Raw genomic sequence first — 23,377 nt, forward strand, 5'->3', positions numbered from 1 at the left:
TATAACCCATGCCTTTAAAGAATGTGTAGATTTCTGGAAAAGACAGATTATCTCAGAATGCGCTAAGAACTGGAGTTACATCTTAAAGATCAAGTAAAACTAGCAAGTGATAAAGAACTCCCCGAGTAGGGAAAGCAGCATATACAAAGGCACAGAGGAGCAGAATAACAGGAGCCATGGGGAAGCTGTGAGTAGGGCAATCTGGCCTTCGTGACAAGTACATGGGTGAGACTGGAGGGGGCAGACCACAAAGGGAATGATGTGCCCAGAAAACTATCTGAGCTATGTCCCAAGGGCTACAGGGAACCACTGAAGGATTCTGGCTGGAGATTAACATAGTCCTTTTTACCAAGTAGAATATTACTCCTGATGCCGTGAGAAAAATGGGTTGTTCTGTGAAAGAAAGATAGGTGAGAAGATGGGGTAGTCATCAATGCCTGGATCAACATTGATTCCTTTGGCAAACACGGGCTACATATGCTCCATATGTGAGACTTTGTGCTAAGAGAAAGTTAATTCTTCTGATGTAGGAGTCTGCAAACCTTCCAGATCCTGGGTATACGGGGAATGTGACAAAATGGACTAGTCAAGGGTGTAAAAACAGTAAAGACCGTATGAAAGTGTCAACTTACCAATTTTCCAGTAACGCTCTGGCCACCTTCATTCAGCCAGAACCCAGGGACCATGGCTGAGAAATAAGGGCCCCAGACTCCTGGTACAAAGATCGGGTTTTTGCTGATCTGGAAAGAAAGGGGCAAAGTATGTGAAAACATTGTCCCTCAAGGCTAGAAGGAGCCTTATCCTCCTCCCGTGTGATGTTTCTATGACCACGCAATTCAGCTTCTTATTAAATACCTTTGACGGTGGGCAAGTTAGTCCTGACAAAGGACGGGCCTGGCTTCACCTCTGGAAACCTTTCTGATAAACTCATTCAGGCGTCAAGGTAGCAAAGGAGATCATTTTGGAAAGAAACTGATGTGACAGTTCCTGGCCAACTCCCTCTCTGTGGTAGACTGATTGTAATAATGGTCCCCATTTTCTAGCCCTCCCTGCTTCCACCCACTGTGCAATATGACTTTGCAGCACCTCTTGTTGAGAGGTGGGGTTCCCAACCCTTGAGTCTGGGTCAACCTTGTGACTTGGTTTGGCCAACAGAATGAGGGGGAAGTGACACTGTGCACCGGTTTTCCAGGTTTAGGCCTCGACAACTGTGTGCTCCTGCTCTTCCTTCTCTCCCTCTGCCACAAGAACATGCCCCAGCGAGCCTGCTGGATGGATATGCAGCAAGCTGAGTCAGCTCAGTTCTCACACGTGATGTTTCAGATACGTGAGAGGGCCCAAACAGGATCAGCAAATCCTCGCAGTCCTCCGGCAACGTGGCGAGCCCGAATCACCAGCATCACCCAGCCGATCGACAGACTTGTGAACAAAAATACATGTCCTTTTGTATACCGCTAGGATTTTATGTTTGTTTCTAACCTAGCATTTTAATGGCACGAAATAACTGATATATCCCCCTCCTTCTACAAACACTTATTAGACACCTAATAGCATACCATTTCTCTCAACTGGGTGCTGAGGACACAGAGATGAATCAGAAAGAGTTCTTGTCTTAAGAAGCTCCTCATCTCAGGGTAGCTGGATAAGTAAATAGTCAAATAGAAAACAGTGTGGTCCATGGGATGGTAAAGACAAAACATAGGATACCGTGGAGGGGCACAGTGGGTGAGGAATGAAATGGTCCAGAGATGGCTTCTGAGAGAATGGGACATAAGCTTAGACTAGAGTAAGATTTAGCCAGATGAATTAGAACAGGCACTCCATGTCAAGGGAATAGCTTGAACAAAGACATGCAGGTGAGAGAGATGCTCTCATTATTCAAGATACGGCAACGTCTGTTTTTGGTAGCAGACCATGGAAGCCCATTAGGTGTTAGGAAAGGACATCAAGAGATGGACTGGGACAGGCAGGGATGGACCACGTGTTCACTCATCTGGAATGGCACGAGCTTCTCATCCACCCAGCAGGGATGAATGCTGAAGTGATATTATGGTTGTGGAAGGGTGTATTAAAAGGTAGGGAGGAAAAAGGAGTTAGGCACACTGGGTCTACTCCTGCATGTCTTGAGGCTGGGCAGATAATCTACTCATTCATTTATTCTACAAATATTTATTCAGCCCTTACTACGCCTGACCCTGGGGATATAGAAGTGAACTGAATATAACCACAATTTCTGCCCTCATAAAGTTTATAGTGCAGCACTTCTTTAAATGTCTGAGCTCTAACTATTCTGGTTCTCTTTTCACTAAATGAGTGATTCCTCAAATCAGCAAGAATTCCACCCTCCAAAGAGGAAGGGGGTGAGGGAAGGCAGGAGACTATACAATATTATCAACTTTAAACTTTGCCAAATAAGGGTAATTTATAAAAGGGTAAATTTAACACCTAAAGGAAAAAGAATAATCTCAGGGGGAAAAAAAGGTTTGTTTGTTTGTTTTTTTCCTGCAAGAAAAGACAGCTTAGCTTTCATTGACATATTCACTCATTTCTTTATGGGTTCAACAGATGTTTCCTGAGCTCCTACTGTGATCCAGGCACTGAAAGCAAATGTAAACAAAAGAGCATAGTCTCCACCTTCACGGAGCTGTTCTCTTCAGAGGGCGGCAGACTAGGGAGACCAATGATTCAGGTTTGGCCAGGATTCTCCTAGTTTTAACACCAGAAGTCCTATGTCCTGGAAAACTCTCAGTACTAGGCAAAAGGGACAACTGGTCACCCTAAGATGGATATCACACAAATGTATACGTACAAACTGTGATAAATAAATGAAAGACTATCAAAAGGTATTATAAGAGCTCATAAGTGAGGGACCTAATATAGTCTAGGGGTCAGATAAGGCTGTTCTGAAGAAGTGATATTTGAATTAAGATGAAAACATACATAGAAATTATTCAGGTGTGAGTATATGTATATCTGTCTGTATTTGTATATATAGGTGTGTGTGTGTTTGTGTTGATATATGATACAGAGAGCGTTCCAGACAGAAGAAGCACACACTAAATGGTCTTCATTTTTGTCACTCTGTCTTTGCCAGTGGAAATTTTATCACATGCCAACTCTAGAAACTACTGCCCTATACTGCATGCCCCAGCTGCTTTGGGGCAAATAAGACAGCCCATGCCAAGCACTTGGGATCCAGGGTTTGGACAGGTGGATGGATACCCACCAAAGTCAAGCCATCTCTTTTCATGCCCTGCACCCCTTCTCTTCCAGAACTCTTCTAGCACCATTAGACAGATTAGTTTCAGAGAGGTTGCACGTTGTCCACAGTCACACAGGTAGTAAATGGCTGAGGTGGGACTTGAACTCAGGTAGATACTGGCCTCAAATCCCAGGATATGCTTTTTAAAAAACAAACAAACAAACAAAACTTGTATACATAAATTGCTTAGGAGAGCTCTGCATCACCTCCCCCTACCCAAACCCCAAACCCCACGATTTAAAGATGTTCCTGCATCAGCTTTTGCAGAACGCCACTGGCAGACTGGGGCTCTGCTGCTCAGAATGGCAGGTGAAGGCTCTGCCTGGCTCTGTCCAGAAATTTCTGAGTTGACTCCTGCTTGTGCTCACTCATTTGGAATGGCACACGCTTCTCATCAGATATCAGGACTCTGATGGACAAGGACACAGAAATATGTTCCCCAGAGCACCTCCAATCACTCCCAAGCTCTGGGAGAAAACAAGTAATAGTTTGTTTTGACAGAGAGAGAGAGTGAGCACATTCATGTATTTATGTGTGCTTTAATCCTTTGCAATAAACCTAAATACTTAAAAATATTTTTTTGTGAAAGCTCTTTCCATGCTGATGGCTATCCTGGCCTGAAGGCTGCTCTGTGATCCAAAAGGAAGGAGCACAGTTTACTCCACTAATGACAGGTGTCCGAACAGGACACTGACTTTCCAGCAATAATGTGCTGTTGGCAACAACAGCAGCTACGATTGACTGGGTACTTACTAAAGGCGATATTCCAAGCACATGGCAGGAGTTAAACCACTTAATCTTCACAACGACCCTAAAGGGAAGAGTCTACCATTATTCCTATTATACAGATGTGTAAACTGAAGCAGAGACTTAAATAGCATGCCCTAGGTTATAAAAATACAAAGCAGCCAGGCTCTATAGGTTCTGTATTTGTCTCTGCCAAAGTATGCCCTTGATTTTAGGCTACCATTGATTCTTTGAGTCCTTCATTTACTTTTCAAGGGCAGAAAGCAAGGGTTATTGGAGCCAACATAGACTCACTCAGACTGAACCAACCTCCTAGCCTTGATGACAAGTAGGTTAGGGAATCTTCATGAGCAAAAGGCTTTTGATCAGTTTTCCCCCATACACTTGTGAAGAGCAGAGGAGAAAACAAGGGTTGAGTCAAAGATCTATTTGATTCTATCCTGACTACCATGCTCCAGCCAGGTGACCTTATAAAAGGTAATCTTTCTGAACCTCAGTTTCCTCAGTTCCAAAATGGGAAGAATGATATAAATGTGGGAGGACTTTTGTGAAAATGAAATAAGCTGTCACATATAAACAGCTTATTATATGTTAAATACCAAGTAAACATTAGTTCTCCTTGAAATGAGGCTTGCATGATGGGATAGTCAGGTGACTGGGATGAATGGCCACAGCCAAAAGTAACTGCAACCATTAAGGAGGTCTCTAGAGTCATTCTTCATTTTATTTAGTCAATGGTCTTAATAATGAAGTAGAAGATGACAATACAGAAGCAAAGTTTATATTTTCAGATGGTATAAACTTGGAAGGACTACTTATCGTGAGCCATGTCCAAAACAAGATTCAAACTTACTTTAAGAACTAGAACATCAAGCAAAATACAGCAAGAAAGTAGTTAACATTTATTTGATCATACAGTTAAAATTCTGCACATAAAAGGTACCGGTAATATTCTCTTCCATAATATCCTTTTTCATGGGTCGTGGTACATGAGTATTCAATTTAGTATTGTTTAAAGTGTAGGTAGACCTCTGACACATTCTTTAATTATGTGTGATATGAATAAAGTTATAAAAACCTGCAATAAAACAAAACACTTGGGACTTCCCTGGTGGTCCAGTGATAAAGAATCTGCCTTCCATGCAGGGGATGCAGGCTCGATCTCTGGTTGGGGAACTAAGATGCCACGGGGCAACTAAGCTTATGCGCCACAGCTACTGAGCTTGCGTACCTCAACTAGAGAGCCCACGTGCCCTGGAGCCCACGCGCCGCAACTAGAGAAGAGAAAACCCGCATGCCACAACTAGAGAGAAGTCCACAGGCTGCAAGGAAGAGCCCACGCGTCACAACGAAAGACCTCGCGTGCCGCAATGAAAGATCCTGCATGCCACAAGGAAGATCCTGCATGTGGCAACTAAGACACGATGCAGCCAAAAATAAATAAATAAATAATTAGAAAACCAAAATAAAAACAAAACATTTGTTTGCACACTATATGCTAGGCACTGAGATCAGCAACAAGGTTATAAAAATAATAAGGCAAAATAACAACAACAATAATAATAGAAGAAGAAGAGAGATGAGGAAGGAGGGAGAAGGAGGGAGGGGGAAGAGGAAGGAGGAGCTGGAGAAGAATTAACAATAAGGCATGGCCCCTCCTCCTCAAGGAGCTCCTAGTCAGGCTGGGCAGACAGAAGTGGAAATAGAAAAATTACAACGAAACATGCCAAGCGCTACAGTGAGGTGGGTGACAAGTGTGGTAGAAGCCCAGACTGCCTGGGAAAGGAGTGAGCACTTCACAGAGGCGACCACATGGGAGCCAGGCCTTGAAGGACGAATAAGTGCTTCTTTAGGTAGAGAGGGAGGGCATCCCAGGCAGCAACGATCAGAGTCATGAAGCTGCGCAAGCATCTTGATTCTCATGAGGGCTTAAAGTTCTGCATTTTACTTTATATAAAAGTTCACATGGTTTGAAGGATGGGTATATTTTTGCATCAACATATCCTACTGCTTGTCAAAGATTCAATTTTTAAAATACGGTGGCTGAAAAAAAGTCTCAGTGAAACCACCCTCAAAGCCAGGCAGTAAGAAGAAGAAGTTATAATATAGAAAGAAGAAGAAGAAGGAGGAGAAATAGAAATCAAATAGTAATTGCTAACAGTTATTGTGGGCTTATTATGTGCCAGACTCTTCTAGGCTCTTTATAGACATTATCACATTTAATAGGCATGACGACCCAATGAGACCCAGTGAGGACCCAATGAGGTCCTATTATTATACACATACTCCACAAATGAGGACATCTCAGCTGAAGGAGGTCAAATAGCTAGTAAATACGGGAGGAGTAATTACAAGATACAAGCAGGATCCAAGTTATTATCTACCAGCTTATTTTTCTCTCTAAATCTGACTCTCCTTATCTATAAAATAAATGGATTGGACTAGAGATGTTTAAGATCTCTCTTGTCTTTGAGACTAAGATTCCGGGAAGTTGAGTCATTCTCCCCTAGCTGGCCAATCAGAACTATACAGCAAGCTATTTCAACACAGACTCTGCCCTCACATGCCCTGGGGCTCATGGGGTTGCATGGGGTTACCTCTTGGGGCTTCTGTAAGTATCCACTTTGTTCTACTGCCTCTCTGACCTGTGGCCAAGATTACTGGGGGGTTTTCTTGAGTGCCAACTTCATGGGTTATATTCAATGGCTACTATCTATAACATCTTACATTAGCTGAGTAAATATTCAGCACATACTTATTGGATACGGACTGAGTTCAAACTACTATTTTAAATACAAAAAGACAGAAAGATGGGTGTCCAGAGCCACGTAAATGACATAATCCCTGTCCTCTCGAAGTTTACAATCCAGTAGGTATTGGAGGGCAGGATGGGCTGGGTAGTAACTCAGGTACCAAGGGACTTCTGAGCGTACATTTGCATTCAGACTTAGAATAACCCTAAGAGTACATGGAGTCGAGCACGCACAGCCCGTCTTACAGGTGAAGACCCAGGGACGGGGACAGTAAGCAAACCACCCAGGATCACAAGGATCAGAAATGCTGGAGTTGGCATTAGAAGTCTCTCTCTATGTGCTCCTGCCTCTTTTCACGTCTGTGCCCAAGCTGGATCCATGAGTGGACGCCACTGGCTGACTTTGATCTAAGGCTATGCTACTGTCAGCTGAGTTTCCCTGCGGTGATAAAACCCAGGCGCCTGCTCACACCTCTTTCTGGGAGTGTCGACTGGGCTAAGGGCAGGGAGCTGCTTCAGAGACGTCCGCTCTGCCTTCCCCCACTCCATCATCCCAAGCTTGGCCTAAGCCTCTGGCAGGGGCAGGAGGCAGGCTCCAGGCGCCAGTGGTCCTGGGAGGGAACAGGAGGTTTTGTTTTGAGTGTCTCCAGCCAGGTTGGGAATGTTCGAGGGTAGCCACAGGCATGTGTGGGGCCGGTGGGTATTTCCGTGGTGGCTCATCTCTCCCTCCAAATGGACTGTGCTATCGTCTTACTAGAAAAAAACCATTTATACACATTCCAGACAACTCCCAGCTCACTACACAGTACAAAAAAGAGCACAGAGAATTCTGTTTATGAATGGGGGCTCTTAGCATTCACCTCTATTTTTGTACTTCTCAGATTGAATTGAAGTGAGCTGTTTGCCTCTCCTACGAAACGGTGAGGAACCACATCTTATCTTAAAGGCAGTAAATAAACATGGTTTAGTACAATAATATGAGCATAGACCTTGGAGTCAGGAAAACCTGGTTTTCCATTCTGGTTTGGTCGCATCCTAGCCATGAACCTTTGAATCTCTTTGAGTCTCAGCTTCCTTATCTATAAATGGAGATAAAATCTCACCTACTAGAGTTTTGTGCCAGTCTGAAATGGTATAAAGTATATAATGATCCTAGGACATAACATGCTCTCAAGAAACGTGAAACACAGATGGTTTAATTCTATTCCTTTTTGGGATAGTGGAAAGATGTTGAGTCCAAAGACCCGACCGAGGTCGGGTCCAGACCCTACCCCATATCAGCTCTGTCTCTCTGGTGGGCTCTTCTTTCTCTTCCCTCCTGGATTTTTCTTACTTACCACAACTCTCCGGGTCAGCTCACACACTCCCATTTGTATTATGACAATTTTTATGCTGTTGAGTTTCAAATTTTTATCCCAAACTCCGAACTTGCTCCTGAGTTCCATACAAGACATTTGACCTGAACGTCTAATCGACATGTCCAAAACAGACCTTGAAATCCTTCCTCCTGGGGCTCCTCTTGTTCGGGGGGGTCCCTGTCTCAGTGAATGGTACCCTGTTTACCCATCCAGCAGGATATCATTCTTCCCTTCTTGATCTCACTCATCTGCTCTACTGTAGGTCGCATGGACTATCAACTCTATTTTTCAAACACAAGCCTTTGCATTTCTCCCCACTGTCATTACATTAGTCAGTCCCATACCTTTTCTTGCTTGGGTTATTGCAACAGCAGTTAAACTGGTTTCCCTGCCCCAAATATTGTCCTTCTCCCTGCACCTCCACAAGCCCTACTCACAGACTCTAACTTCCATACCTGCACCCCAATGATCCTTCTAATACACAAACCTAATTATATCACTTCCCTTGCTTACATCCTTTAGATGCTCCCCACGGCATATGAGACCTTTCTGACCTGGCTTTGATCTGTTTGGCCTAATCATACATGTGACCATTTTCCCCCGCCCTTTGCCCCATCATTTTTTACTGCAGCAAGCCCACCAAGGCCCAGAAATCCCCCAAGAGAGAAATTGCCCTAGAAATTCCCCCAATTCCCCTTTTCTTTCTCATCTCTGAGTCTTCATCAATTCTCCTCTCTCTGTCTGAAAGGCAGCCCCTCTCGCTTTCCCCTGACTAACTCTTACATGTCCTTTTGTAAGACTCTGCTCCATATTACCTGCCCTGGGAAGCCTTCTCTGAACTCTGACTTCTCTGCCATTGCTGGGTTGAGTGTGCCTCCCTGCATCTTCCCTTAGCTTCCATATTGCAGGCTGTCCTAACACATGTTACATGTGTGAATGAATATACCTAGATCTATAAATACATACATAATAGGTATTTGATATGCAATATGTACATAGTATGCTCTGAAAATGAAATCATCGCACAAATGTAGAGCATGGCTAAAATTATTATGAACGTAACAATCTCACTGGCATTAAGAACAATAGAATATAACATATGTCCAATCACCTATAAGTGACCCATGGTTAATAAAGCTCAGACCTGCCAAATTTTCCTCTCCTCTACCTGGAGGTTTTGGAAAGGTCCAGAGTCCTCCAGTAAAGAGTTTGCCTTTCCTAGAAACCAATTCCTTTATTTCGGTTTGAGCAAAACAAGAACACACGAAACCTGTTCACAGATATCCCCTGGGGCTTAGCAGCCTAAGCGGGCAGAGAGGGCACCGAGCAGGTGTATCACCCAACCAAATGGTTCCCAAATTTGGGATGGAGGGAGGCTGCCAGATACTGCCTGCAATGTCCTGAATTATTTGCAAAGGATTTTGGACTCCTTAAGCCTCACTCTTCATCATGCTGAAACCCACATGTGATCACAACAGAAATGTCATTCATATGTTTCTCATCCACTTATACTTAACGCAACTGAAGTTGATTGCAAGAGAGACTAAACAACCAAGGCAACTTTGGGGTCTTCCTAAAGTTCCCCCCTTTAGCTACACTTGGCCTTCCCTATACAAATGCCTGACTGCCTTCAGCTTTGGAAGCTCTGAGAGCTGTATGACCCCAAAGATGTAAAATCATATCTTGCACCTTTTTCACAGCCCAAACAATCTGTGGTGGGTAAACAAGGACTGGTTTCTTCTGTAACGGGGGAGGGGGCCGTGGGGTGTCGGGGAGGGAGCTAACGAGGAGGAGGGGTGCTCTGCACAGTATTTATTCATCAGACGGATTCTTAGCTCTGTTGCTCTGATGTCACATAGCAAATTGGACCCTCAGAATCAGAACCATATTTTCTATTTCTGTCACACCCTCCACGAGTGAGCACAGTACTATTGAGCGGTTCTCAAACATGGCTCAACCGAGGCTCTTTTGATTCTAAATGAGCTGTTAGGAAAAGCAGCTCCCTCTACAGAATTTAGGGCTCCTTTAAAAAGATGCCCGGGAGTCGTTTCTCAGCCGAGGCTGATCAGCAGGTACAGAGGAGGATGACACAGCCTTTTCCCTCGTAACAGGCCCTTGGCGCCTATGACACAGCGCTCTGTCAGACATGCTCTGATTTTAACTGCTAAGTTGTGGACACTTCTCTCCCAGCCCTGCTTCTGATCAGTTTCTGCATTTCCCTTATTAAGACTGTTTGCTTTAAAACCCGTGTCTGGCCTCAGATATCATCTCATAAATCTCACCAGGGACTTTGATTTTCTGGTTTAACTCTCAACATTCTGTCTTAACCTTCTGTGTGACCTTGGCCCTTGGGGTGTGCATCTGAAAAATGGGGCACATAGGACCTCTTTTTACAGACTTGTAAAGATTAAATGTGCCACAGTCTATTATAGGCATTGGTGCAGTGCCTGGTACATTCAGTGACCCAGGGAAACGAAGCCCGTATTAATATCATCACCTCCATACTGGCCAAAGTGTGCTTCTTATTTATGGATTGGCATACATGTGGCTGTTTAATTTTAAAAAGTACGATCTGACACCCTCCTGACTGGAATTTTAAAGTAGGGTGCAGAGGCTGTACTGGCTCTAGAGAACAGAGAGCAAGAATCAAACTATCACTCAGATGGGTTCAGTTCTATTGACAAGACCTATCACTGGGATTAAATACAACTGAGGCTTTACCCTGTTAATAGCATACTATATAAAGGCAAGGAGAGCCTTGGCTGATTCATACTGGGGCCTCTTTTGATAAGAGACTTCCTGTGCACATGCATCAGTCGTTGCCTTTTGGAAGTACTCCCTAAAGACCCCACTCCTGCTAATTAGGGAATGCTCAGGGGAATTTGGGCCAAGTCCATACAAGTCTAGACCTGAAGAATCCTTTTCGGGTTTTTTAAATTAATTAATTAATTTGGTTGTGCTGGGCCTTAGTTGCGGCAGGTGGGCTCCTTAGCTGTGGCATGTGGACTCTTAGTTGCAGCATGCACATGGGATCTAGTTCCCCGACCAGGGATCGAACCCTGGCCCCCTGCATTGGGAGTGCGGAGTCTTAACCACTGTGCCACCAGGGAAGTCCCTAGACCTGAAGAATCCTCATCTGCAGAACCCCTCTCTCCATTTTTGGCCTCACAGAAGATGAGAAGGCCAGTCTGGATGGGCGAAGAGAACTAAAAACTATCCATAGTTACATGGATAGCTCCCTCAATGAATGACTGCAGAAGTATTATAAACTGAGAAGTATTTATGCAGTACGTAGGTAAAGGGGTTTACTCCATACATTTTCTCTGTAACAAAGGAGACTGATGAGAACATTAAACTACAGTGATGGTTGGATGGAGAAGGCCTGGAGAAGGGAGATAGGAAGAGAAGTTGTGAAACCCAACCTGCTCTGGCTACCTACTGTGTTACCAGGGGCAGCACACAGGTGGCACATGCAACAGCATGTCCACGGCAGATAAGTGGTCGTGGCCCTCCGTCCTGCCATTTCTGGACGAGGCATCCAGGGTGCTGGAGAGCCACTGCCGTCAAGTCAAATGAAGTGACATGCCCTGAAACCTCTCTGTCATCCCATGGGGGGCACTTTCACATACATTCCCCCACCTAAGATGCTGGGCAAGCTGTGCCACACTTGATTTTGATGAGAAAGGGAGCTGAACTTCAGAGATATTAACTCAAGTTCCCAGCTTCCAAACAAGGCAGAATCAGGATTTAAACTCGAATCAGGATTTAAACTCAAATCAGACCAAAGAGTCCATATCTTTTCTGAGACACTTTTTTTTTTTTTTTTTTTTTTTTAGAGAGAAAAAAGGTTGTCAAAAGGAGAGGTAAGGACACAGCAGGCAGAGAGCACCCTCTTCACTGTTGGTCTGGAGCCAGCCCAGCTCCTCCTGGACCTTAAATAGAATATGTCCCTTGCAAATTCAACAGACATGATGGGATTTTCCTATATTGTGGGGAGGAAAAGAGAAGAGAACTCACACATTCCAGTGTATCTTTTCATACTCTCCATATTAATAGCAGTTCTTTAGGAATGTTAAGGGAGACTCATGTTTAAAAAAAAAAAACCCCAAAAACAGAAACTACTTAAAAATTGTTTTTCTATTTAAATGAGTTCTTATAAAAGAGAAATGGCTTGTACCACAGAGGCAAGGGGACTAAAGAAGAAAGGATGCTCAGAGGGGAAGTTGATTGAAAGGGTATGCCCTGTGCCTGTACTCTTATAAAAGACCGGGCTAATACAGGCGATATGTAGACACTGCAGAACAATCAGAAACAAGTGACACGGGGGCTTCAGAGTAACAGTGTTCAGCTGTAGGCAATGGCCAGGAGGCAGCTTTTGTTATGAATAGATCCTCTGCATGTAAGGCAGGCCTGATTTTAACCCCTGGCTAGGCTATAGGCTATTTAGTGTATGAGAACGGACCAGGGCCCATCTGGATTACCTTAGAAAAAAGAATGCGGGTGGAGGTGGGGTTAGAAAAGGGAAAAAAGCAGCTATCTGTAAAATATAAAATATATGACCTGATGTAGGACAGGGTTACGGTTCTGGGAGAGTGGTTTAAATAGAGTTTCTGTGTAATTAATCAGTCATGTATTTGGCTTACAACATAACAAATGACAATTACAATGGTTTTTATTCTTTTTTAAAGGCATTGCAAGTAAACAAGGGGGAAAGAGGGAGGGAAGGCCAGCTAACACTTGCCAAGCTGCCACTACGTGCTGAAGGTTTCATACATATTCTCAGGTATAGTCTCCATGAGAACGCTGCCATTTCCTCTGGTTTACAGATGAAGAAACCATGGCTCACAAAAATTCAAAGCCCTTGTTCATGGTCACACGGGTGCCAAGTGGCAGAATGGAGATTTGATCCAGGTCTGTCTGACTCCAAAAGCTCTTCCTACGATAGCTAGCTGCTTCCTGGATGTTTGGGAACCAGAAAAGTCAGGTGAATGTAAGGGGGTCGGTGGAACCAGCCCTTCTCCTTCCCGGTTTTAGTTTGGGCTGTGGGTTGACAGAAAGGGACTCGTGGTGCCTGCAAGGGTAAGGGCACTGCCTAAGGGTACCCTTAATGAGCAAACCAAGCCTGGTTTCTGGAGCTCAGTATGCTTCCCTAGGGTCCTGCCTTTCTCCCTCTCTCCACTCATCATGCAGCAATCAGACACAAGATTAAATGAAACTGGCCACCAGGGCCAGCCTGGCTTCCAGGACGTGTGAATTCTGGCAGAACACTCTGTGTGTTGATACCCTCTGTGTGTGGTGTGCGCTTAGGTGCCATTGGCCTAGCAATCTGAGAATCTGGCTCTCACCTGAGGGACAGATGTCAGGGTTAGGAGTAAGAGCTATTTTTCCACTTCACTGGCCTGCCCTTGGAGGGTGGTGACTGAGCACTCAGCCATGGTAGGGGGAAATACTCCTCCACCCTCTCTACCTGCCCCTGGGGGATACACAGAGGGGAGTGCTGGTTAACGAGGCCTGGGGGGCGGTGAGACTGCTTCCTGGAAGCTGAACAGTGCCATGAAGAAGAGGCATTGCGGTTCAGCCAGGTTGGGAATCACAGCCCATGCAGCAAGTTATGAGAGCCTGATGAATCTCGCTTTCTTCCATGTCAGTGACAGACAAGAGTATTCACCTTCCAGAAGGTCTGGGAAGATCAGAGGCAACAGAGAGAAATCCTTGACACACTGCCTGCACACAGTAAATAATCAACAAGTGACAGCTGATTATTTAACTTTCTGAACCAGGAAATGTTAAGCCAGGCAATGTTTAATCTACTTTTTTCTGAGTGAAGAGTGCAGACCAGCCTGGTTAATCCTGCTCATGTGCAAATAACAGAGGTGCCGGCAGAGGGTGCGGATGGCTGGAGATTCGGTAGGTTTTAGGTGGAAGAAATCTATGTCTCATTTTTATGCCAGACCCAGAGGATGGCTTGGATCTCAAGTTGTGTCCCTAATGGGTTGATGGTAAAAAACACATCTAATGTTTACACTTGAAGCATTTCTGTTAATTGAGGCTCTGCACTCATCTGTGAAGAGTTTCCACAGCTGCCTTCTAGGGCTGTGGGGCTATTAGCTGTGACCATGCATGCAAAGCACTTGGTGTGGTTTCTGACACCGAGCAGGTCCCTAAGACAGGCGAAGAGAGGAGGGCCCAGGAAACATCTGGGGCCTGTGGAGAATCAAGACTCTCTAGAGCAGAGACACTTCACACACTTCTTTAGCAAACATTTAATTGAACACCTACTATGTGTCAAGCCTTGGAGAAACAAAGATGAAAAAGATACTGTCCTTGTCCTAGTTTTCAGTGCCATCGTGATGTCTGACTGCTAATCCCAAAATGGCAAGAGGCTCTGATAAGCACTTCAATAAAGGTATAAGTTCTTAGCACAACAATGGCTTGAAGAAGGTGTTATGATTTGGCTGGAATGTAGAATGCGCAGTAAAATCACACAAATGTTGAACTGGCACATACTGTGAGCACAAGCCTGGGTTACCGGCTTTATCTGCAGTATCTCATGTAATAATTATTACAGGCCTGTAAGATAGGTATCTTTATCCCCATTTTACAGATGCAAGAACTGAGGCTCAGAGGGGTTATATAACTTGCCCAAGGTCAGGCAGCCATGGTGCAAGACATGCAAATATTTAATGTCAGACCTATGAGTGGAGGGCAGGCAGAGGTCAGATGATGAAAATCCTTTCACAATATGCTAAAGAGCAGGGATTTTTTTTTTTCTTGAAGGCAATGGGAGAAATAATCCCAACGTATGTCTTGGTTGCTTTGTAGCTAGAAGTCCACAAACCCACTGATGCCCCCGCTCAAGCACACATATTCTGGATTACCAGAGGCTGAAACTGCACAGTGGTTCATTCTGGTTTGTTTTGATTCACAGCTGAATGCATAGTGAATGATAATTATCTGTTATGTTGCCCAAAAGTTCCTGCGGTCACAGGCTACGTAAGTGTTCCACACAGAGCTGGGCCTTCCCTGGCCCTCTGGAGCCTCCAAGCTCTGGATCAGCCTCCTGGTGTGTAAGCATGTGTGGTTTCTTGTACTTTGCTAAGTCAACAGCTCTAGGCAGGGGAAAAGAGGCTTTGCCTCTAATATATTTCTCCAGAAAGCCCTTCACTGCCTCACCTCATTTAATCCATCTACGCTTACCCAAACTGTGCTCTCTACCACCTTCTGCCACTCCATGCTTTGAATGTTTCAAACTTGCTCCTTTGACCTTGGACTTTTAAACCACCTGACCAGCAATGGCAGAAAAGCCGATACATAAATGTGAGCCTTGGACATCTCCAAGGGGCAGGGGAAACTGTCAGCCACTTCAGACCCGCTGCTGCCTTGATTCAGGTAACATCTCACCCAAGGCCTTCATCTCCATCTCTCACTCATAACAAGCCTGATCTCAAGGGCCTGGCCTTTGAATTTAGTCTTCTATATCCTGACTCCTCTTGACAACTTTGGCTTAGATGCCCTCCCCCAGCTCCCCTTGCTCTGAAAGCGCTTTTTCCCTTAGTGGCAGTGAAGAACAGATACTACGAGAGCCTCAAAACTGGGCGAGGAGGCTGCACAGGCCATGCCAGACCTTTCTACAGAAGTTCTTGGTGCAGTTCAACACCACCACCTGGGCGTTATGGAATGGGGGGCTTTTTGGATCCTCAAGACTGGGAGAGCCTTCAAGAACACCTTCAAGACACCAAAAAAAGGTGAGCATTCAGCACCACCACATCTTCAATGCTTGTCCCACTTCAGACCTGAATCCTAAGTGAGCGACTGTTTCATTTAAAATTCACTGAAAGCCGACTTTGTGTCAGGGGCTATACCAGTCATTAGTGATACAGAAATGAACAGGCCACAGTACCTGCTCTTGAGGAATTCACAGCCACTGAGTAAGGACAACATACACCCAACTAACAACAAACAAACCACACAACAAGCACTGTGATAGAGGTATGTACCATGGGGGCACACAGAAATCCACCTAATGTAGTCTGAAAGCTACGTTAGATGAGATGACGCCTAAACTAAAATTTAAAGGCTAAGTGGGAGTTAGCCAGGAGGAGTGAAATAAAAGGCATTTCAGGGAGAAGGAGAGGAAGCAGAGAGTGTAGTACAGCAGGGCTGGAGGAGAGAGAAGGGGAAGGAGAAGAGTGCAACATGTTGTTAGAGAGGTCAACATGGGCTACGCCATACACAGGGTCATCAAACTTGCTAAGAACTTAAGAGTACTGACTGCAGGGGGGTTGGGAAGGGGAAGAATAATATGATTCAAGCTGGTAGGGGAGATGGTGGCCAAGACCTTTGTCCTCTCTGGGACTCCACTTTGTCACCTATAAATGGGAGAATGCAATTAGGTGATCTTTCAAGTTCCCTCTGGGTCTCTTAACGGTTCTCTGAATGGATGATCACAGTTCTAGAAATATTTTTCATGCTGTTATAGAGTTGGTAGCTAAGCATTATCAACGGGTGCCTGAAAGGTCTTTTAAGCTCTGAGAAGGGAGAAAGAACACAGAATTTGGCTCCCAGTGACTTGAGCTCAGGGCCAGGTGTGCTACTGACTGACTCTGTGGCTGGGTAAATCACTTATACCCTCTTTCATCTGTAACAGGTATAACAAAGCTTTTCAGGGTCACTATAAGCAATAAAGAACACCAGTATTTCAAAATACCTGGCACACAGCAGTTACTCAAGAAATGCCCACCGACTATTAATGGGACTGGGCAGACTGTAGCTCGGTATATCCTTTCAGCTTTCACTGTTTCTTACATGCTAGACCTTGAGTATCAGAGATGAATGCGTCACTGTCCCAGCCCTTGGGAGCTCAAGGTCTAGTGGCAGAGACACCCATTTGCTACATTTTTATAAAATAAAATGAGTGCAACAACATACATATGAATAAAGTGCTACAGTAACACAAAGGAACTTGTGATGACTTTCGCCTGGAATCATGGGAGGAGGCTCAGTTAATACAGGTGAGGTGCTGTTTAAGCTGGTGACCGATAGTTTATAAACAAGCTGTTTAATCTACTGTTCAATGCATCTCACTCCATAAAAGTTGTGAGAGAATTTATCTCCAGGTCCAATTTTGTCCATTATAGCGGTTCTCAACTAGGGATTCTGATGAAATTCCTCCTCAAGCAAATGGTCGTAGGGAATAAAAATAGGGAGGAAGTAAAAAAAAAAAGTGAGAAAAAGCATAAGCTCATCTATAAAATTTTAACTTCTCCAAGTTTCATCATGAAATATTACCATCTTCTTGGTCAAAACCTTAATGGGATCTTATGAGGGAGGCACAGAGCTAAAATGACTGACCAGCCTCATCTCCCAAACCATTTCAGGGAAGACAGAAGATGATTTCATGTGCTCAACAACCCAATATCATTTCCCCCATGTATAAATTAATTTACATTAAAATTACTCAATGAATTAAAATTATTTAAAAAGTTAATAAAAACTAAAGTTTCTAAATTTCCATTTTTGTAGGGTATTGTAAATATAAACAAATTTGTACACTTGAAAAAAAATTAGATGACCAGTTTACCAAAGCCGTTATTGAGAGACACCATTTCGCTTTATAACATTAATGGTTGGGGGCATTTCAACTGTTCCATAGGCCAAGTGAGAGAAGGGTTCCTTACGTAGCACGGTCACAGGGAAGGCCAGTCAATGGAAGAGATGGGCTACCTCCTTGACCAGCAAATGAAAGAAGCTTGAAGAAAATGACCTACATATATGTGCTTGGGACTTTATGATGACGAAGAGAAGAGGAAAAATAAGGAAGAGGAGGAGAAAGGAAAATGCTGAGGGATTAGAAAGTCTAGATTTAGGATTTATCCTGTTGTATGGAGTTTAAAGACAGCTACTCTGCAATTCTACAACATGAGAAGGACCTGCGGTTGCCGAGTGAGTCATCTCTGAAACCTAAACATCAAGAAAGAACATGAGCCTGAGGCAGGACGATCTAGTGGTGAAGACTAAAGTGAAACATAACCGAGAGCTTAGGGTTCTGGGGAGAGCGATAACATCTGACTAGGACAGAGGCACAGAGGAGGTGGTACGGAAATGGGGTCTCAAAGTATGCACAGGATTTTAGCAGGCTCTTTGGGGTGGAGGTGTAAAAAAGGAAGGGAAAGAGAAGCTTTCTCGCCTGAAGAAATAGCATACGGAAAGGCCAAAGCAAGTCAGGGAGCATTCCTTGATTCAAGAAGTATTTTTAAGTGCCTACCATATTCAAGGCACTGTTCAAGGGTCTAGGGATATAGCTGGGAAGAAACAAAGTCCTGCCTTCATGGAATTTATATGGTGTGGTGGAAAATGGGGTGATAAAAGTACAGGAAAATTCAAATATATAATCTGTCAGCTGTGATAAGGCTTTTTAGAAAAGTAAAGCAGGAAAGAGAGGTTAAGTAGTGTCATGAGGGCAAGTGTTGTTATTTTAATACAGGGTGATCTGGGTGGACCTTAACGATGAGGTTACATTAAACCGAGACTGCAAGGGAATGAGGGAGGGAAGCATGGAGTTAGGAGTGATACAGGCAGAGAGGTAAGAGCAAGTGCAAAGGCCCTGTGGCAGGGGTGTGCTTGCTATCTTACATGAACAACAAAGAAGCAGTGCAGCTGGAGCGGTGTGAACAAAGAGAAAAGTGATAGATGAGGGCAGAAAAGACAAGACAGCGGATAAATGGGGATACAGGAGTCCGACATGGGGTTGAGAGAGTTTTTTTCCCTCCCTCTCTTCAGTTCTTTAGGAAGAAGCTATTACAGCATGTTGTCGTCTTATATGATTAAGTAGAAAAAGATTTGTCAACGTAGGAGAGAGAGGGAAGAACGGCCAGAGCCTGGAGTATGTCCTAGTTTATGGAAGGGCCCACACAGTTACGGCGTACGGGAGGAAAACCGCTTTGTTAACTTCTCTACTCCCTGTAAAATCTGTTCTGTGAACTCTTCTTCCTAGTTCTGGAATGAAATTTCAGGCAGAGCAATACTATTCCTACACCCTCAAATAATAAAAAGTCCTCGGTCCACCTTCAACGTTAAATGTGAACACTCCATTTTATCAATAATATTTAAAACTCCCATCTCATCTAATTGAAAATGTCTCTCTCCTTTGGTTACAGCTGACTTGGAAGCATACCTGGGGGCAGGGGGGCGTGGGGTTCAGGGTGCTTCTATCTGTCCTCCTCCACCCTCTCCTCTGCTGGCTAGCTGCCTGCTGCTCAGTCTGCTCCACACGGGGCAGGTGCCTTGGGGAGGCCTTACTTGACTGACAGGATTGTGATCTGGCTCTGACATGTCCTCAGGGTGGGGTGCAGGTCCAATATGAACTCTCATGATGCGGTTCTGGGGACTCCCATAATCCCACAGTAGTATGCCTGGAGTGTGCTTTCTCTCCCTCTCTCTATCCCTCTCCATCTCTCCATTGCTCTGCTCGTGGCTCCCTTTCATTCCTGGACCTCAGGGGTAAACTCAACTGCTCCTCACTCATTCCTTTTGGACGGGGTCCCATTTACGACACACCCAGCTGGATCCCTTGTGCTGGACCCACACACACCTTTGCCTTGTCTTCAGTGGACATACAGCCCGCTCCCAGAGCAGCCCTCACTTTCTGACTTACTACCTCAGATACAACAGTCAACCTTGGCTTCTTTCCTCGGACTTCTACTTCTGTTTACATCCTCAGGGTGGCTTTTAACACTAGTTTTATAGCCTTTTAGGAAGCCCTACGTAGGTGGTCTGGTCTCTAGGGCCTCTTCCAAAAGCTCGAGGAAAGGAAGACCCCCATTATAAGATCTCGTTACAGGTAGCTGGAGCGGAGAGTGTACGTGGGAGAGGAGGTGGACAGAGCTAGCTAGGGCTCCATAAATTAACGGTTACTTTCTGGAGTCATCAAATGCTTTTGTTTTGTGGTACGCGGGCCTCTCACCGTTGTGGCCTCTTCCGTTGCGGAGCACAGGCTCCGAAAGCGCAGGCTCAGTGGCCATGGCTCACGGGCCCAGCCGTTCCGTGGCATGTGGGATCTTCCTGGACCGGGGCACGAACCTGTGTCCCCTGCATTGGCAGGCGGACTCTCAACCACTGCGCCACCAGGGAAGCCCATCAAAGGCTTTTTGAACAGAGACCCAAGTCAGGAGAAAGTCATCAGTTTCTGGACACTAGACATTCTAACACTGGCTGTTACTTTAACTAACTTATTAAATTAAATCCCCTTTAAAATGAGAAGTACATATATGACTAGAACCACCATAAAGTATTCAAAACTACTAAGATACTCTTACCTAACTGCCTGTTTTATGACAACCAACTTCCCTCAGTTATTCACCAATAAACCTGTATATAACCTTACTGGGGCATTCAAATCTTTTTGGATGTAAGCCTGACACTCTACCAACCACTTTCCAATTTCATACTGGAACTCTGAACCCTCTGCTAACACACTTAGACAATTCTTCGTGAGTACTTTTGACTTAATTCAGAACAATCACTTTCAATACTTCATGGCAACATACATAAATTGAAAGACACTGGCATGAGATGAATGGCCAACTTTAAGGAGAAAATGAAATAAGCAATTATTCCATTAAAGAGAGTATTTTATGTTTGTCCTGATTAAATCATCTTTAACCACCTGGCTCCAGTTCAAATAAAGGTGAATCATTAGAGGCAAAGTCTAATAGCCAGCAACGGAATGTTCTGTGACCGGATCATTCATTTCTTCCTCCCCACGTCAAATGCCCAGCTGACTGTGCCACGTGCTGCGAGAACGTAAGGACGGCAGCACCACTGACTCTGTTCACAGTGTGTGTGTGTGTGTGTGTGTGGGGAAGCTGTAGAGAGCAGTGAGGTTTTTGGCTCCCCTTAAAAAAATAATTTCTAACTTTAACTCACTCATTCAACAAGTATCTTCCATTCATTCATTCAATAAGTACTGAGTGCCTAACTCAGTCCCAGGCACTAGAACAGACACAGAGGATACAATGGAGAGTCGACAGTCCCTGCCTTTGTGAAGTTCACAGTGATGCTCTTCCCTGGCCCTGGAAGGGAACTGTCAAATAAAATCAACTTTAGTGGTCATCTGTCCTGACTGCTATGGAAGATCATTTTCTCAATTTCACAAAATGAATATCTGTATCTATAATTATTGATATATCTATAGATCTAAAAAATCTCCAGCAAATATCATATTCACTAGAGAAATTTCAGACACAGTCCCTCTAATATCAGGAACAAGATGAGATGGCTTTTTAATCATTATAACTGTTCAATATAATACTGGAGGTCCTGACAAACACAATTATACAAAAATTGACAACAACAAAAGGTATAAAGAAGGGAAGAGAGAGAAGTTGTTTTGCAGGTGATAATGATCTCACAGATGAAGCTCATACTGTCCCTTCTGCTTGGACCTCTTTCTTCTCTAACCAAAATATGACACTTCTAACATCACTGCTTTACAGAAGCCTTCCTTGACTATCCAAACCACAAAGATCACCTGGCTCTATAGTTTAAAATTTACTGTGAAAGCTATCATGCATGCAGAGAGTGTATAATACATGCATATTTTATAATTTAATAAAGTGCAAATTTACAATAGTCAAGACATGGAAGCAACCTAAATGTTCACTGACAGATGAATGGATAAAGAAACTGTGATACACACACACACACACACACACACACACACACACACACACTGGAATACTACTCAGCCATAAAAAAGAATTAAATAATGCCATTTGCAGCAACATGGATGGACCTAGAGATTATCATACTAAGTGAAATAAGTCAGACAGAGGAAGACAAATATCATATGGTATCATATGTGGAATCTAAAATATGACACAAATGAACTTACTTACAAAAGAGAAACAGACCCACAGACATAGAAAACAAATTTATGGTTACCAAAGGGGCAGGGGGGTAATAAGGAGTTGGGGATTAGCAGATACAAACTACTATATATAAAATAAACAACAAGGTCCTACTGTATAGCACAGGGAACTATATTACTTATCTTGTAATAACCTGTAATGGAAAAGAATATGAAAAAGAATATCTATCTATCTATCTATCTATCTACCTGTCTGATCTATCTATCCATCCATGCATCCACACACATAAACACACACACACACATTGTGTGTATGTAAAAAAATTTTTTTCTGAACCATCTGAGAGTAAGTTGTAGATATAATGCCCATTTACTCCTAAATACTTAAGTATGCATTTTATAAAAAGAAGAATATCCTTTTATATGACCCTAGTACAACGATCATACCAGGAAATAAACATGGATACAATTCTATTATTTAATCTGTAGATCTTATTCAAATTTCATCAGTTGTCCACAAAACGTCTTTTACAGGAAAAGGAAAAACAGTTTCTCCAGTCTAGGACCCAATTTAGGATCATACACTGCCTTTATATGTCATGTTTCTTTTGCCTTCTTAACATCCATGTTAACCAGAAAGGTTTCTCCTGGGAAGCCCCAGTTGCATCCACCCTGCAAGCTCGGCATTTTCACTGCCAAAAGTACCATAAATTTCACCTTCTAACCATCCTTCAAATATATCCACTTCTCTCCATCTCCCCCGCCATAATCTGAGACAAGCTACTGCGATATCATCTCTCACCCGATCTCCAATCTCCTTCTATCTGGTTTCCTAGCATCCACTCTGGTCTCTCTCCAATCTGTTCTCCAAACTGTAGTTATTTTGATCCTTTGTAAATCTACTTATGTTACCCACTGTGATTAAAACCTTTCAGTTTCTCTTAAGATAAACATCTTTTATAAACCCAGCTCATAAACCCAGCACGTCCTGACCCTTTTTGCTTCTCCAGCCTTAACTTGTGTCACGCCTCTCTCCTGTCCCACACACAATCTGGCAATTTCCCTCCCATTATCCTGCTGTACTCTTCCTGGACCACTTTCCTCTTATCCACCGCCACATATAACCCTCCTTGCTCCCTACTAGACTCTGCTTAGTTACCTAATCAAAGTATCTCAGCTCAAACATCCCTGCCTTACAGAAGCCGACCACCCAAACTTTATCGGTCACTTGGCTTTACGTTCCCACGGCTGTTCCTCTGCTTCACAGCACTTACATATCATACATACAGAAGAGTGTATAAAACAGATGTGCACAATTCAAAGACTGATAATAAAGACTCATCCATCCTTCACCAGTAAATGCCACTTCTCCAAAGCCCCTCTGGGAAGGC

The 23,377-nt window shown here is 43.9% G+C and overlaps 1 protein-coding gene across 7 annotated transcripts in view; it reads right to left on the reverse strand.

Annotated features, from left to right (window-relative positions):
- FGGY (FGGY carbohydrate kinase domain containing) overlaps nucleotides 1-23,377 on the reverse strand; it is a 422,532-nt gene that overhangs the window by 134,573 nt on the left and 264,582 nt on the right. For all 7 annotated transcript variants that reach the window (XM_082834792.1, XM_082834791.1, XM_082834790.1 and 4 more), the window contains one exon: nucleotides 633-740. In XM_082834792.1, the coding sequence (XP_082690918.1) occupies nucleotides 633-740 (108 nt within the window). The remainder of the gene's footprint in view (nucleotides 1-632; nucleotides 741-23,377) is intronic.

This window comes from Leucopleurus acutus, assembly GCF_964270905.1.
Source record: "Leucopleurus acutus genome assembly, chromosome: 2".
Classification (NCBI taxonomy): Eukaryota; Metazoa; Chordata; class Mammalia; order Artiodactyla; family Delphinidae; genus Leucopleurus; species Leucopleurus acutus.